We start from the raw sequence: 17,047 nt of genomic DNA, 5'->3' as shown, positions 1-17,047 counted from the left end.
GGGCCGCTCCTGGCTGCTGCGCCACGCACGCGGAGGCCCGGACGCCGCAGCAGGAAGGAGGTAGGTCGCGGGCCGCCCCTCCCGGGAGAGCGCTCGGAGGACCTGGAGGCCATCCTGAGTTCGGGGCTTTCCCCAGCCCCGCCCCCGCACCTCCCCGGCCTCCCGCGGATCTCTCACCCAGTCCGCAGCCTCTCGCTTCCGATCTCCGAAGTCGCCCTCCGAGGGGACCGCCACCCCCGCAGCCCGGGCCGCTCCGCCCTCCCCACCCCGGAGCCGCCCGCCTGGGACCCCGCCAGGGCTGTCAGGCCCCGGTTACAAGGTGAGACGCTTTGCAGCAGTGCCCCCAAGACCCCGCCCTTTCCCACGGCTGACCGCGCTCCCGCGCCCCGCCCCCGCCTCTCCGCGCCCCGCCCCTCGCGCCCCGCCCCCGCCGCCCCGTCCGGGCGGGGCTCCGGGTTTAAATGTCGCGGCGGGCCGGCCGGCCGGCCGGAGGGCGGGGCGGGCCTCTGTGTCGTGCCGCGGGTCCCGTAGGCGGCGGTGGCACCATGTCCCCGGGCAGCGGGGTGAAGAGCGAGTACATGAAGCGCTACCGGGAGCCGTGCTGGGACGAGTACGCGCCGTGCTACCGCGAGCGCCTGCACTACCGCCTGGGCCGCCGGCTGCTGGAGCAGGCGCACGCGCCCTGGCTCTGGGACGACTGGGGCCCGGCCGGAGCCTCGGACGACTCGGCGTCGTCGGCGTCGTCAGGCGCCGGGAGCCCCGCGCCACGGTGCGCTCGGGACTCGCCGCCGCCGCCGCCTGCGGAGCCCGGGGCCCCGGAGGAGCCGGCCGGGGACGCGGAGGCCGGCGACGCGGAGGCCGGGGACGCGGAGGCCACGTCTGTGTCAGGTACCGGGCGCAGGAGGGGCTGTTCCGAGGACTGGGCCCACTCGTGGCACCGGCCTGCCCCGCGCTGTTTCTCGCAGCTCTGTCTTTTTCTTCTGGATGGCGAATCTGACAAAATAAGGAAGGTGCCAGCCTGCCTCGGCCCTCCCGCCCTTATTTATCTCGGTAATTAGGTGGCTCTGTGTTGAGCCAGCAGTGAACTCAATGGAAGTGCCGCGGGCGGTGTCCGGGTCTTCAGGCGAGAGCCCAGGCGGCCTTAGAGAACCACTGATCGCTGCTTGTTTACTCCTAAGCGCCCATATTTCTATGATAGGAGCCCAGCTTTCATCAGATTCTCAAAGGAGAAGCACCGAGCCGAGCTTTCTGTCGGGTGAATGCGGCCCTTGTTTCCTTTGTGGACGGGGCCTCTCCGCGCTGTCCCCAGAGGATTTTGCATTGTTGACGCAGACCGTTGCATAACTCCGGCTGGCGGGTTCCCTGTCTGTGCTGGGTCCCCTCCGCGTCTTGCCTGCCCACTCAGAAGGCGCGCAGCCTCGTGCTGCCGCTGTGTGCATGAGGAGCAGTGGCTGGAAAATGCCTCGCGGTTGCTGTGCCTCTGGCTGGGTCGCCGTGGCCCTACACCTGTCCTGCCCAGAGGGTTGCAGAGTTGGGGGCTAAGCACGTGAGGCGGCTGGGTGGTCACTGGTGCTAAGGGCCAAATTGAAAGCCTCGGATACAGCCCGCAGTAGCCAGTGGCTCCTTTCTGCCACCCTCTAACGTTGGCCAGACAACACCTGGGAGGTCACCCGATTTCAAAAAAACTGTAGTGAGAAAAATAACCAAAATTTATTGAAAGCTTATTACACATCCAGGCCCTGATTTTAGAATATGTGTTTCCTCATTCAGTGTTCAGAACAGTTCTAAGAGGGAGGACCATGGCTTTATCTGAAGCTGAGAGATGAAGAAATGGGTGCTCAGGACAAGTGATCAGTGACTTTGTTCATACACTGTCACCAAACTCATCAGACCTGAGAGGCGGGGGAGGGGAGCACATTTAGTTGAGCCGGGCCACTTTGCTCTGATATGCTGTCCTCAGCGTGTGTGCCACAGCTGCCTGCCCAGCCTCACGTTACTTGTGAATTCCCACAGATTCCTGACTGTCTAGAAGCAGATTCCTAGCTTCAGTGATCACTGCTGGCAACTAGAGTAACAGAAGGTAGAGGGGGTCCAGGAACAGGCCGTCCAGTTGGTTCCTGTGCCCACCGATCTACCTGCCAAACTGAGAGCTGTACTTTATCAGACTGAATGGGCTTTTCTCTCCCCCACTCTTCCCTTTCATTGTTTGCAGAGAGCTGTCAGATCAATTATTTCTGCGTGTGTAGTAATACAGTTTTTAGATAGCATTGTACTATGGATGTGCCTGGGTTTGCCCAAGTTCATGATTCGCTTGGTTTCCTTAGAGACACTGAACGCTCCCGGTGGCTAAGGTCACTTGTCCCTTCTCTGCTCGTATTTTGGGTTTAGGCTTCAGGGAGAAGATGGGTGCTCTCTGTTTTTAGCACTCCCCGTTGTGACCCTTTGCTCCTGCCTGGCCCAGCCCATGTCTGGTGGGATGAATGAGCACTCTGGAGTTTCTATAAAACAAACATTTAGTTCTTGTCTTTGCTGAAGCGTCTTCATACACAGACCTGTAGTTCTTCCATATGGTGTATTACAAAGAGGGAGCAGCTCCCAGCCACACCCCCCAACTGCCTATCCCTGGTGACCACTAGCAGCTCCTCTGCTTTTCCCTTTGCTGTTTATTTCTATTTCTCCAAGTAACACAGTTTTTATGGACATTTCTTGACTTTCTCAGTTTTTAACACTGTCGATTAGCTTTCTTTCTACCACAGCCCTAATACATGCACACGGCCATCATGGAGGCTGTCAGCGTCACAGTTAGTGTCACAGTTTGGTGCCTGCGCAACTGTTGCTCAGAGCCCCCTGTACTGTTTCCCGTGATTCCTTTTCTTTCTTTCATAATGCAACCAACACATCAGGTTAGCTATCGCTTTCGGCATCTTGAGCTGCCTCCCAGGGCGTCTGACCCACTTGCAGCTGGCCTGGTAGCTGCTGCCTGGCTGCATCTTGGGAGGGCCCTTGGCCACATTCCAGGGACTCGGTAGGGGCCCCTGTGGTGTGACTTGTGTCATCTTCCTTCCCAGTGTACCACCTCCTGGTGGAGCTTACCTTCTAGTAGCTTCCTGAGAAGGGGTGTGTGAGAGGTGCCTTTTCTGAGAACTTGCTTGTCAGCTTTCTTCTCCTCTCTCCATTCAGTGTTTGTGGCTGGGCATGGAACTCCAGGTTGGGGGTGGTTGTCTCTAAAGTCTGGAGGCGTAGCTGGGTGCACCTTTGGATGTCGCTATCCCAGTCCTCACCATTCCGATTCTTATCCTTTGTAGATAACATGTCCCCCCTTGGAAACTTTTAGGGTCATCTCTTTGTCTTTTGTGTTCTGGAATCTTTCTTTGCTCTAGGTCTGTTTTCCTTCGTGTCCTTGGTGGGTCCTTATAGTCAAAGTAATGTTTTGTAATTCTGGGAAGTTTTCCTAAATTATTTTCTCTCTCTTTTTCTGTTCCTTTCTTTCTGCACTCCTTAGTTGGATGTTAGACTTCTTGAATTTATTCCCTAATTTTCTAATCCCCCCACCCCCAGTTTCCACCATTTTCTTCTATTTTCCTGGGTGATATTCTCAACCTTATCCTTCAACTTTTCCATTACATGTTTCATTTGTGTGCTATTTGTTATTGAATTCAAGAGTTTCTTGTTTCCCGGGTCTTCCTTCTTCCTTTCTCCCTTTCCTCTTTCCCTCTGTCCCTCCCTCCCTCCCTCTATTTTTTCTTTAAAAAAAACAACACAGAATTGTGGTTTTTTGTTTTTTTTTAGAGAGTGAATAACTTGACATTACTTGGTTTTTTTTGTTTTGTTTTTTTAAAGATTTTATTGGGGAAGAGGAACAGGACTTTTTATTAGGGAACAGTGTGTACTTCCAGGACTTTTCCAAGTCAAGTTGTTGTCCTTTCAATCTTAGTTGTGGAGGGAGCAGCTCAGTTCCAGGTCCAGTTGCCAGTTGTTAGTTGCAGGGGGTGCAGCCCACCATCCCTTGTGGGAATCGAGCCAGCAACCTTGTGGTTGAGAGCCCACGCTCCAACCAACTGAACCATCTGGCTACCCGGGAGTGAGTGGCAGCTCATTGACTTCATTCTAGTTGCGGAGGGTGCAGCTCACTGGCCTATGTGGGAATCGAACCTGCAATCCCATTGCCCAGAGCTCGCGCTCTAACCAACTGAGCCACCCGTCCGTTCCTAGAATTCTGTTCTTGATTGATGCATATAGTATCTTCTTTTGCTGAGGATTTTACTGGAAGTTTTTTGTTCATTTTCTTCTTCTTGTTTCTTCGGCATAGTCTCTGTGTCCATCCCCCTCCCCCCAACCCAAACACACATCCACCACTTTTGTTTCTTTTTGTTTGTAATCCTGTATTTCGTGTTAGAGAATGTTCTCAAATGTCTGTGGATCCTTGGCTTCTCATTTAAGAGATGGAGACGAACGAGCGGTTTAGAAGTTCCCTGTGTGGGGTGGGGTGCTTGTTTACTGGGGTCCCTTTCTTCCCCCAGCCAACATGCTTTGAAGAGTGGTCTAGATTATCTCCATTTCCTTTCTTCATATGTCTTTTTAAATTAGGTTTTTTTTTAAGCAAAATTGTACATATACATAATCTAAAAAAATATGCTTAACATGAAGTCATTCTGACTGTGTCCCACCCTTACCCCCTTGTTCCCTCGGGCACTCCTTCCAGCTCCTTCTAGCTTTGCTCTCAGCATTGGCCACCCTCTTCTTGAGATCTCTCTGCTGCCATTTGTATTTAACTTCTCAGTATGGGAGATGATGTAGCTCAGATCTTAGCTCTGTCATCTGCACCCCCAGACACACACCAGTACCTACTCTGCCCCACAAGCTACTTCATTTCAGCACTCTTCTGTGTTCAAGTTATCATGGTTACATAAATATTATTGCATGTGAGCCAGGTAGTACATTCTGCTGACATTTTCTTTGTTATTATTTATGTTTTTCTTGACGTTAATCATTGCTTCAACTTTCTGTTTGTTTATTATTATTTTTATATACTTCCATCACTAATTCATCCTGAAATAGTCTGGTAATACTGTAAAACTTGTCATATGCTAGATGTGTCAGTTGTTCCACTCATTTAATGGTTTTCCTTAGACATTTTTTTGGAACCTGGGATTCTCTTCTTTTAGGTTGGACTTAATGCTGCCCAGATCTGACACAGCTGTCAATGTGGGGCCCCCTTCACTGTTTGCCTGATGCCCCTTGGCTCACCATCTCCCCGTGCATGTCTGACCCCCTTCCTTATGCTCTGTAAGCCTGGGACTGCTGCAGGGGGCAGGGCCTTTGTGACCTTGCATGTCTGAAAATGCCTTTTCATATCCACAGGCTGGATGAATATTTTGGCTAGGGTAGAGAATTCTAGGTGAGAAATGTCCATATTTGAAGGCATCTTGATTACATCGAGCCCCAGTTTTTGGCCTTGCTGTTGAGAAGTGCCATGACATTCTGATTCCTATCTTGTGTATGTGACCTTTTGTTCTTTGGAAGTTGTTAGGATAGTCTCTTTATCCTAGTGTTCTATTAGGTTGGTGCAAAAGTAATTGCGGTTTTTGCAATTATTTTTAACTTTTTAAACCGCAATTACTTTTGCAACAACCTAATAGAATTTTCTGTGGCTCTTTTTTTCCTTCATTGGGCCTTTTCAATCTGGAAACTTTTCTGTCAGTTCAGTGATATTTTCTAGTGCTGTTTAAAATAATTTTTTTTCTCCACTCCATTTTTTTTTTTCTTTTTATAATTATTTCTAATTGGATGGTGTAACTCCTGGGTCAAATCTTAACATTTTTATTTAAAATTTCTTGATATTGGAATTTTTGGTTCTGTTTTGTGGGAGAACTCTTTAATATTCCCTTCCAAACTTTTTAGTGAAATTTAAAATTTTACCATCCTAGTTTTAAATTTTGAAGAGATTCGTTTTTTGTGCCAAGCATTCTTTAGCATCCTGTTCTTAGATTTCTTTTAACTCCCCCCACCTGAACACCACCAAAAAAGCTATACATAGCCTTTGAGAGCTCTCTTGTGTTCCTGGCCTAGTCTTTTGCTGTATATTTTGGTCTTTTTCTTTTTAGAGGATGTACTCAAATATTGCTCATAGCCTGTCTGCTCATTTTGAAGAGTAAGGCTTGAAGAGCTTCTGGGCGCTCAGTCCATGGGGTGCTTGTTGACTGTCAGTCGGTGAGACCAGGCTGTCTGTGGCCTCAGCTGGAAGGCTCTAGGGTAAGGGGCTGTCTGCTAGGACACTTGCATGTGACATCTTTAGGTGCCATTGCCTTCCTCATGACATGCTGGCGGGTGTCCCTGGGAGGGCTGGACGGATGCTGTATTGCTCTTTATTTACGACTTACCACAGGGAGGCACTTGTCAACACCTCTTTCACCCCATTCTGCGCTTACAGAAGTCTGCCCAGGTTCAAGGGGAAGAGGCATTGAGCCCAGTTCTCAACAGAGGCCTGTTTCCTATTACGTTGTGAGAAGAGATTGTGGGCTGGGGTGCTGACTGGTGCCAGAACTTTGGAAAAGGCCACTCACTTCACCAGCCTCTGCAGAACCTGCCGCCTCTGTTTCCAGGTCTTTCTGTCTTCACCTTGTGTCCGTGGGCTCTTCTCCTACCAGGAGGCAGGGTTCATCCTACTCACTTCCGTGGGGCTGCTTCTGCCTCTTCAGCTGCTTTCCGTCTTGCAAAATTTGACTGACAGCTTTTGTCTGATGTCGTCAATTCCCTTGCTCTTTGTCCTGTGGGGGTTTTCTTCACTTTTGTGGGGTTTTGTGAGGAAGGGACTGCATGTGCATGTGCTGAGTGCGCATTTAACCAGAATCCCCCCAGTTGCTCTGTTTTTACTTTGCATTTTTTTCTCTCTCTTGATCGGTCTTGCCTGAGGTTTGTGAATTCTATTAGTTTCTTTCCAAATGAATTCTAGGCTGTGTGGGTTTTCTGTATTGTGTGTGTTACGTGCCACTGAGTTGGCTCCAGCTCCTGGTGACCCTGTGAATGGGTGACATCCACAGTGTCCAGTGTCCTGTCCTCGTAGCCCTCCTGCTCAGCTGGAGACTCGGCCTGTGGTTTTTTTTATGGATTCAATCCAACTTATATTTGGTTATCTTTCTTTGTTATATATTTTCATTAATTCATAATCTTTTCCCCCTTACTCTAATTTTCTTTTAGCTTATTTTTATAGCTTTTTTAAATGGATTATTATTATTATTTTTTAAAATAAATTTTATTGGGGAATATTGGGGAACAGTGTGTTTCTCCAGGGCCCATCAGCTCCAAGTAGTTGTCCTTCAGTCTAGTTGTGGAGGGCGCGGCTTAGCTCCAAGTCCAGTTGCCATTTTCAATCTGTAGTTGCAGGGGGCACAGCCCACCATCCCATGTAGGAATTGAGCCAGCAACCTTGTTGTTGAGAACTCGCGCTCTAACCAACTGAGCCATCCGGCCGCCCCAAAAATGCATTCTTACCTTTGATTTTTTTTCAGCCTTGCCTTTCTTGTTTGAGACATTGATTTTAAGGCTATAGATTTTCCTCTGATTACTGCTTTAGCTGTGTCATGCAAGTTTTATTATACAGTATTTTTATTCACTTAAGCACATTTTCTAATTTTCATTCTGATTTTTAAAATACTGAAAACATTAGTAAAGTTTAACACTTATGTATAATCCACATTAAAAGAAGCATATTTATCTTTTAGACACAGACTAAAACCAGAAACCTACTACAAACATTATACTTAATGAGGAAACTTTAGAAACATTTCTAATAAGATTGGGATTAAGAAAGGAATGTCCTCCATCACCGCTACTCATTTTTTAATTTTAAAAAATTGTGGTAAAATATATACAACACAATTTACCATTTTAATCATTTTTAGTGTTATAGCTCTAGCATTGAGTACATTCAAATTTTTGTGCATCCATATGATTTGTTTTTGACCCACAAATTATTTAGAAATGTTTTTTAAATTTCAAAACTGAGATTTTTAAGTTATTTATTTTTGTTGTTGTATCTAGCTTACACTACAGTTAGAGAATACATTCTATATGATTACAATTTTGTAAATGTATTAAGATTTGCTGTATAGCCTTGAATATGTAAATTCTTGTAAATGTTCCATATATGCTTGACAAGATTGTATATTCTGCAGTTACTAAGTGCAGTGTTATATACCGGGGGTGCCAAAAAAATGTATACAAGTGGACACTTTGGTCAACGTTGCTCAAGCAGTAGTTTGCCGTAATCAGAAGTGTCTGGACGCTGATGGGAACCACTTTGAGCATCTCTTGTAATTGCAGAAGTCAAATGTGACTTGTATTCATCTTTTGTCAATTTTAATACAGTGTTTTCCTTTCTTAAATTGTGTATACAGTTTTTTGGCATCCTCTGTGTATCCATTAGGTCAAATGTGTTAATTCTGTTGTTCAAATACTTTAAAAAATCAGATTGTTCAATGAAATGTTCTGTCTGATGGACATACTGTCATCTGCACCATCCAACGTGGCAGCCACTAACCACGTGTGGCTACTGAGCACTGGAACTCTGACTGGTGTAACTGAGGAACTGAATCGTTACTCTTCGTGTAATTTTAATGAATTTCAACTTACATTTAGTATCCATATGTGGTTAGTAGCTTTTGTACTGGACAGCACAGTCTAAATGAAGTTTATTTTTGTTTGAATACCTATCAGTTACTGGGAAATGGGGTGTCATAATCTTCCACCATAACGGTGATGCACAGTTTTTGTTTGTGAAAATGTCTATTTTAAACTTCGTTCTTTTGAATAGGATTTTGAAACATAGACTTTTCTTGTACCAGACACTACTTCAATAGTTTTCTAAAAATTAATCTTATAGTGAGAAGTTCTGTCTCTTCTGTCTTTTCCATCTTTTGTCCCCTGCTGCTGCAGATATTTTTGAGCCTGTCTTTTTGCTGTAAGTACGGGAGGTATGCAGGCATTTGCAGTCTGCAAATGATAATTCCATTGTGTGAAGCCTGTGGCTCCTGCTGCCCTTCCTACTGTCTTCTCTCCTCGTGTACCTGGCCATCTTGCAGTACACTCATGATTCTGTTTGAAAATTACTCATAGGAATAATTTGAGGCCTAGGTCTCCTCCAGAGAAGATCGTAGTTTCTCGTGTTGGGTGACAGTGGACACCATTAGGTTTTTTTTATTATTATTATTATTTAAGATTTTATTGGGGAAGGGGAACAGGGAACAGGACTTTATTGGGGAACAATGTGTACTTCCAGGTCTTTTTTCCAAGTCAAGTTGTTGTCCTTTCAATCTTAGTTGTGAAGGGCACAGCTCAGCTCCCAGTCCAGTTGCCGTTTCTAGTTGCAGGGGGCGCAGCACACCATCCCTTGTGGGAGTTGAACCAACAACCTTGTGGTTGAGAGAACACGCTCCAACCAACTGAGCCATCTGGGAGCTCAGCTCAAGGTGCCGTGTTCAATCTTAGTTGCAGGGGGCAGAGCCCACCATCCCTTGCGGGACGCGAGGAATTGAACTGGCAACCTTGTGGTTGAGAGCCCACTGGCCCATGTGGGAATCGAACCGGCAGCCTTTGGAGTTAGGAGCATGGAGCTCTAACTGCCTGAGCCACCGGGCCGGCCCCACCATTAGGTTTTAATGTCGCCCTTTTTGTTATCCATGGTGGGAGGGTTGGCCCACTCGCCCACTGTTCTCAGAACTGGGGGTTCTATTCTGTTCACTCTGCAGCTGTTGTGACCTGAGTCCCCAACCCCACACTCCCCTCGCCTACGAGACAACCTGCCGCCCAGTGCTGTCTGTCGCCATCCTCATCCTACCCACCTCTCTGTCATGTTAGGCAGTTAATTGCTTTCTGCCTTTTTTAAACTCTCCCCTCAGCTTCTGTCCTGATCACTTTCCCACTTTTTTACCCATTCTTTTGTCTCCCTCCTGGACTCTTGGTCCTCTGCCTGCCTGCTCAGTAAGTAATGGTGTCCCCGGGGACTCACTTCTGACTGCATTTCTCTGGGTGACCTGATGCACACCTGAGTCTCAGCCCCATCTGCTCGCCCACAGCCTGCTCTCCAATTCCTCCTCCTGCCTGGTGGTTCCAGGAGCATCACACCCCGTCATCATCCTCAGGCAGGCCTTCTGGCAGAGGTCATCATCACCTGCTCCAAACACCTGTGCGAGTCCTACACTCCCCTTTGCTTCCCACGGCTGCATCACAGCCTTGTCTGTTCTCCTGCCGGTCTAACCTGCTGTTGCTGGGCTATCTGCTCTGGAAAGGCCGGTTGAAAAGCATTCTTGGTATCGCATCCCGCTGGTGTGTGCAGGTCACAGTGCCCAGGTGAGTGAGCGTGTGCCCGGCTCGCTGAGCACTGGCCGGTCCTTGCTTGCCTCTCCATCCTGCTGTCACTGTTGGTTATCCACTTGGACTCTGCCATCTTTTCCGAGCAGGACCTTCTTTCCCCCGTCCTTCATCTAACCCATCCTTCACATCTGTGGCTAGAAGCCTCGTTCCTAAAATGCAAACAGGACTGTGCTGTTTTTCAGTAATATCCTTCAGTGAGTCTTGATTTCCAGAACAAGTAAAATGTCCTGAGTTTGTCATAGGAGGTCTTTCTCTCCCCCTTGCTACCTGCTCTGTGCCTTCATCCACAGACCATTTCCTGTTGTTTTGAACGATCTGTCAATGAAAAACATCCAGACTACGGGAAAGCTTATGAGTTTATTTGAGCCAAACTGACAATCACTGGGAAGCAAAATCTCAACGGATTGAGAAAAATGCTCCCTAAAATGGTGCTTTGCAGCTTATTTTATACATAAAAATCAAAGGAGGACGGTTTCATTTGGTGATAAAGTGGGTGGGAGAAATCAAGGGCGGAGGATCTTTGGGATTGGATAAATGTCAATTGGCGACACTGGTACTTCTTTTACATAGGTGGGTGCAGAATAGTTAACAGTTCACTTTTTACAGCACATAGAGATGGTAACCAGGACGGAAGTATAATAGTGAGGGATTTTGCAGTTTCCAGCTCTGGTCTGGAAAAAGGATCACTGACATCCCAAAGATGTTATCTTAGGTGCAAAAAAAGAACAGACAGGTCCACTTACAGGCACAGATTGACTTTATGAAGGAAGCTAAATATGTGACTTCCCGCCATGGCCCACTTAGTTATGAAATTGTTTATGCTCACACATCTTATGTGGTTATTTTCAGTCTCCTGAGCCTGTCAGGTTTAATATGTGGCCCGTCTTCCGTCCCCTGATCTCTGTTCCCTCTTCGCTCCATGCCATCTCCCTGGGACTCCCTCCCTGTCCTCTTCTGGCTCTGATGAGCGTCATTACCTGCTGTGGGCTGGCTTCCCTGGAAGGTGTGGGTCAGCCGCCTCGGGATGGGAGAGGAAGCAGGCGGGGGGGGGGGGGGGGCGGTCAGTGAGGAGGACGAAGGGGAGGCTGCTGTTCCTCCTTCTCAGTGTTAGGACCACACAAGTCTTGGCCCCTTCCCCAAGGGGACTCCTTCCTCCTCTTCCTGGATCCAGGGAAGAGAAGAGGAGAAGGTGTGCACACACCACTCACAGGAATGTTTGAATGAATGAATTAGGTTCTTAGAGAAAATGGAAGGCTGCCATCCAGCCTCATCCCAACAGCAAGTGCTGGGTGTGAAGATGGTGAGCAGTGGTCTGGGGCGGTAAACCCCAGGGTCGGATGTGGATCGTCTGCAAACTTAAAATAGTTTGGTAGAGTCAAGGGCATTGCTGAAGACAAAGGACACATCTGTCAAGGCTTCTTACATGTATGTGATGACTAAAAGTAGTAAGGGGCAGAGTATGTCCTAAAGAAGGGATGAGGTTTTTGGACTAGCAGTCTGTAAGGGGGGCCGGGGGAGTCCTTAAGGCCTAAACAACGGGGGTAAGTGACACAGAGCCCTCCCTGGATGCATAAGGAGCTCTTATTTAGGCTGAAATAAAACAAAAGCTCACAGAATGTTTAAACAAAATAATATAACTTTTACCAAAAATAAAGGGTTTATCAAAAATAATGAATGGCAATCTCATGAAAGGTAATTAAGGGAAATGGAGTGTCTCCTTCATATGTGACGTTCACAGCGGGTTGGGCAGCGCTCCCCCGCCCCCCGACTTCCCCAGCTCTGTGGGCAGAAGTAGGACTGTGTAGACTGTAGCCCTGAATCACTTCTTTAGGGGAAACCCCCCTCAACAGGGGCTCCCATCTGGCTCTTCACACTGGGGTGCAGAGCCGTGTACCGAGGTGGGTGACTGCAAACCACCCCCTTGTGACTGGGGGCTTTGCAAAGTAAGGTCACCAGCTAGCTGTCACAAGGAGCACGCATGCAGCAGCCATAGGGAGCAGGCTTCAGATGGGGACCTCCCAAAGTAATGCACCCTGGGACTTCAGTGAGTGACTTAACAATCTGAGCGTGTGCAGCGGCTGCACGCCGGCCGCAGAGCAGGCCTCCCCTGAAGCCAGGTGTCAGGACCACGGGGCTGCCTGGGGCGTGTGGAGAAAGCTGTTAGGCCGCCATGCTCTCTGGGTTTCAGTGTTTAATGGAGACGCTTAATCTCAGAACACGTGTGACAGAAGTTGCTTTTGAAGAGACTTGGTTCAGTTCTGCTAAATTTGTGGTTGATTTAAAAATGGGATAGACTGAAACCTTTACATCAACGTGTTTCTGCATTTCTGCTTTAGGTGAACCTTGTGAATTGAACTATAAGTGAAAACGTTACTGACTTAACTAAGCATTGTGTAGTTTTCAACCCAAATATTTAAAGTCTTTCTGTGTCGGCTTGATTTTAAAGCATTGTCATCTTGTTTTGTCTCTTTTTGAAAAAGCATTGCCAGTGAAAGACATGAGAGAAAAACCTGAACAACAGTTCAAAACAAAGGAGACCGACCGACTGCCCAGCTGTGAACCCCGACAGCAGCAAGGTACTGTGTTTGGCAGAGGAGCTGGGAAAGCAGTCAGAAGTCCACAAAGATCGTCAAGTAAAACAAAAGAGAAGAAGCGTCCGTTTGCTCTGTATGGGTGGGGAGAAAAGCAGATGGACACGGGAAGCCAAAGGACTCACAACGTCTTGGCGTCTGCCCCAGTGAGCGAGGTACCCTCTGCCTGCCCTCTGCCCCTGGGGTGGGCTCAAGCTGCGTCCCATCCCTGTTATACCCCGTGGTCACTGGGACATTGTAGGGACAGTACAGTGGGGTAAGGAAACCCAGTGGGAGGAGTCTGCATGTCGGCTGCCAGGAGCTGGCGTGCACCAGAAGGGCTGGCAGCACTGAGCCTGGCGAACATGTGGGCACATGGGCAGTCAGGGCTCTTGGGGTCGTGGGGCCATGAGGCAGGGGGTGGGGTGCAGCTGGGCTGGGGCATCAAGAGTTCCCAGGCCCTGTGCACAGATAACCAGCCGTCCTCTACTCCTGTTTCTGGTTCGTGGGTCAGAGTGCTCTCCTGGCAGTTCGAGTCTGCCCCAGACCCATTTGTTCTTGGGATGAAATTCCAACGACTGTTCCCACTCAGGGGACAGTCTGTCCTCTCACCTGGGCCTGGCCTGTCCCTGCTCACCGTCCTGAGAACATGTCAGATGGATGTTCTTCCCGTCATGTATGTTAGCATTCATTCATACTGTTCCTTTAGCCTAAAGCAAAGAAGGAACGAGAAGCAGCAGAAGTGCCAACTGTTTGGATTGTGATTAAACACCATACTCAAGTTTTACTGAGCAGACTTCTGAACCCTGGCAGATGGTGTCGTTAAGAGTAACAAAGCTGTGGTTTCAGCAGAGAGCTCGGCAGCCCCATGGGATTAAGTTTAACGGGCTTTACCTGCCATATCAAATGTCTTAGGCGGTAAAATAGCTTGAGATCCTCCTTCGTGATTTGCTGTAAAACAAAGTCCTCCAGTGGAGTACGTGTCTGTGCCCAACGCAAACCCAGTAGTTTTCCTGAGCCCATTTCTAGAGGCACATGCAGGCTGCCTACCCTGGCATCTGACATTGGGTGCAGTGGACACGTTCTGTCCTCCGTTTCTGTATCACTGGTGGTGGGTCAGCCATAGATGTGGGGCATGGCTCACTCAAGAAGCTTCTATATGCAGAGACAGTGATGAGACAGGGCTTGCCTGCTCCCTGTCTCAGGTGATCTGGGGAAGCTTCACTGCACAGATATTCTTGAACATTAGTACAAAAGCCACCTAAGTGACTGTACCTTGATTTTTGAACTCTCCCTAGATTCATGAGTCAGCATTACGAGCCAAGACCAGGAGACAGGTGGAAAAGAGGAGACTGGCTGCTCAGAGGCAGCGGGCTCACTCAGACGGTGTGGAGAATAGCAGAAGGACCAAGCCTTCATCCTTGGAGAACCCGTGGATGACAGAGTACATGAGATGCTACTCAGCTCGAGCTTAAAGGAAGAAGCAGCTGCCTGGACAGCCTCCTTTAAGAAGTATAGATGCAAGAATAACCAACAAAAATCATCGAAAGAAACTGGACGCAAGTTTAAAGAAACCAACTGATTACACAAGGCTTTTCTTAGGGATTTCCCAAAAGATTGCTCTACTCGGATGAATCCTGGTCGCCTGCCTCAGCAGTAAGGGGACGGACAGTTGAAGCCATAGACACTTGGTTATTTATGAAGATAATTCCCTTTGATAGTCTTACAAGGGTTTTTTTTTAAAGCATCGTAATCCTTTAAGATATTGCCACCAAATGCCTTTAAATGGCAATAGATGCTTCATACTCAGTATTTTTTTTCATAAGTTCTATAAATTTTCCAGTCTTTTCCCTCCGACCTTCCTATTGTTTTGAAAATTACAAAAGTGCTAATGCATGGGTAAAATAACTTAAAATAAAAAGAAGTATCGCGTGAAAAATGAAAGTTCCTTTCAGTCACACCCCTTCAGCAAACTTCTGTACCCCTTCTTGGAGGAAACCAGTGTTGAGTCGTGTAGAAACTTCCAGAGCTTTGTCCTAAGTACTTACTATGGAGGTACATATATACATTTTTTGTAGAAATATGGAATAATGCTACCCACATTCTATATTTTTTCACTTAGTATCTCAGGGAAGGTTTGGGTTCCAGGTGGGGTAGAGGTAAGGTACAGTCCCTTCCGTCCTCACTGAACACAGCTCTGACACCTGGAAGGATGGACGTCACAGCTGTCCGAGAACCGAGGACGGCCGGCACCAGGCAGCTGGGCCAGGAACACCAGAACTCTCAGTGCAACTCGTGGCAAATCCACGATCCTTTTATTCCTCTGGTGTCTCCCAGCCTGGACACAACACAGCGCAGAAGTGAGCTCAGCGGTGCTGAGATCCTGGGGCAGTGGGAGTTGCCCCCCTTCTTCATGTTGGTGCTGCAGCCCCCAGGGCGCTGTGGTTGCCCATGGGAGCCTGCGAGCCTGAGTCTGAGGAGGGGAACTACACCAAGAGGGTGAGGCTAGGTCACTTTCTTTCTCTCCAAAGGACATGGCTCGGTTACTGAAGTGCATGCTTTCGGGCTGGAGGACCAAAACAGGGTGTCCCGGGACCCAGCAAGCACTGGAGAGAGAGCTCAGGACTCCACAGACATAATTAGCATACCACACGTGAACTGACAGGCTGTCCACAGGAGGTGGACACGGGGACAGATCCAAAGAGCACCGCCAAGGCTCTGGCGGCTGAGCTGACATTGGAACCAACAACACTCACAGGGCTGGCCAGAGCCTACGCAGATCGATTACTTGCTAGAACAAAAATGTCAACATTCTCCCTGGAGTTCACTTGCATCTCTTCACGTCATACTCACGGCGCCAGGACATAGTCCTAAATGACTCAGCACGTGAGGATCCACGAAAACAGCTCTACTGGAAACAGGCCATCAGTGGTGTCGTGAAGGACCATGAGGGCTGTTAAGTTCCCAGGGGCTCTCACAACACTTGGAATCAGCGCAAAAGTAGATTGTCCACAAAGGGACAGCAGAAACAAATGAAAATAAGACAACTGCAAACACCAGGAAATAAGAAAAACCTCACTGGTGAGACTCAATAAAAGAATGGAGACAACAAAAGAAAGAGACAGATCAATGCAATCATCCAATCTAACAGAGAAAGACTGAGATGAGTTTCAGGGTGACAGAAGGAGAAAGTGTGGTGCTTTAAAAACCTCAGAAATAATGGCTGAAAACCCCCTAAGTAAGCTGAGTGAACCCAAAGACATCGAAGCCCAGACCGATCATAAACTGTTGAAAACTAAGGGCATCTTGAAAGTAGCTAGAGAAAAATGAAAGATGACCGTACAGGAACATTTCAAATGATAGAATCTTGTCATTCAAGAAACTCTGGAGGCCGGAAGGATGTGGCAGGCGCATTTAAAGTGCTCAAAGCAGGTGTCAACTCAGAATTCTCTATCCAGTGAAATGCCTCTCAGGCTGGAGGTGAAATAAAGACATTCTCAGATGAAGAAAAACTAAGAGAACTGGTAGCCAGCAGACCTGCTTAAATGAGAGAAGAGAAAATAAGACGAAAGGGAACTTTGGAACATTGTGAATGAAGAAAGCATCAGTTATTGCGTTCGGTCGTTTGGTCGTTTGTCTTCAGTTCTTGAAATAGCTCCAGAGCCATAAAGATGAAAGAAATGTCTTGTTACTTATAACAAGCCCTTTTCAACCACACCTGAGATCGTGTTAATGAGGTGGCCTCTAGGAAGCAACCTCAGGGAGGGGTCTGGGTGCCAGGGGGAACCAGCTTTCAGTCCCACTCCCAACCTCCAGGAGGGGAAGGGGCCAGAGCTGGAGTCAATCACCAATAGCCAATGATTTCATCACTCCTGCCTCTGTAATGAGGTCTCCATAAAACCCCAAAGGACTGGGTTGGGAGAGCTTCCGGATCAGTGGACATGTGGACTTTCAGAGAGAGTGACCCGCCCAGAGAGGGCATGGGAGCTCTGCGCCCCTTCCCTCACCTTGCTCTGTGCATCTCCCCCATCTGCTGTTCCTGAGTTCTGTCCTCTTATAATAAATCCGGGATCTGGTTGGTAAATAAACTGTTCTGAGTTCTGTGA

General features: G+C 48.1%; 1 protein-coding gene and 1 long non-coding RNA gene across 3 annotated transcripts in view; one reads left to right on the top strand and one right to left on the bottom strand.

Annotated features, from left to right (window-relative positions):
* The window catches only part of LOC141567823 (uncharacterized), a 13,789-nt gene extending 13,475 nt beyond the window's left edge, over positions 1–314 (bottom strand). Inside the window, exon 1 of the long non-coding RNA XR_012490674.2 lies at positions 178–314. This is a non-coding gene — a long non-coding RNA (uncharacterized LOC141567823). The remainder of the gene's footprint in view (positions 1–177) is intronic.
* On the top strand, positions 188–17,047 carry CCSAP (centriole, cilia and spindle associated protein). 2 transcript variants are annotated; one of them, XM_074316419.2, is made up of 4 exons: positions 188–319; positions 532–888; positions 12,852–13,117; positions 14,240–17,047. In XM_074316419.2, exons 2-4 carry the CDS (start codon positions 546–548, stop codon positions 14,414–14,416), a joined length of 786 nt encoding a protein of 261 aa, XP_074172520.1. In that variant the 5' UTR covers positions 188–319; positions 532–545; the 3' UTR covers positions 14,417–17,047. The 2 variants fall into 2 exon arrangements, with proteins under 2 accessions (XP_074172520.1, XP_074172519.1); XM_074316418.2 differs by lacking the exon at positions 188–319 and having other exon boundaries at positions 462–888.

This window comes from Rhinolophus sinicus, chromosome 6, assembly GCF_057876585.1.
Source record: "Rhinolophus sinicus isolate RSI-liver-muscle chromosome 6, RSI-T2T, whole genome shotgun sequence".
Classification (NCBI taxonomy): Eukaryota; Metazoa; Chordata; class Mammalia; order Chiroptera; family Rhinolophidae; genus Rhinolophus; species Rhinolophus sinicus.
The sequence above is the reverse complement of the archived record's forward strand: the minus strand, read 5'-3'. Positions and strand labels throughout refer to the sequence as shown.

What these genes read in the sequence shown, in the direction of transcription:
- CCSAP (XM_074316418.2), top strand. Translation starts at nt 462, where the DNA reads ATGTCGCGGCGGGCCGGCCGGCCGGCCGGAGGGCGGGGCGGGCCTCTG. An exon ending in GGAGGCCACGTCTGTGTCAG is followed by an intron (nt 889 to 12,851) that starts GTACCGGGCGCA and finishes TTTTTGAAAAAG; the next exon opens with CATTGCCAGTGAAAGACATG. An exon ending in CGTCTGCCCCAGTGAGCGAG is followed by an intron (nt 13,118 to 14,239) that starts GTACCCTCTGCC and finishes AACTCTCCCTAG; the next exon opens with ATTCATGAGTCAGCATTACG.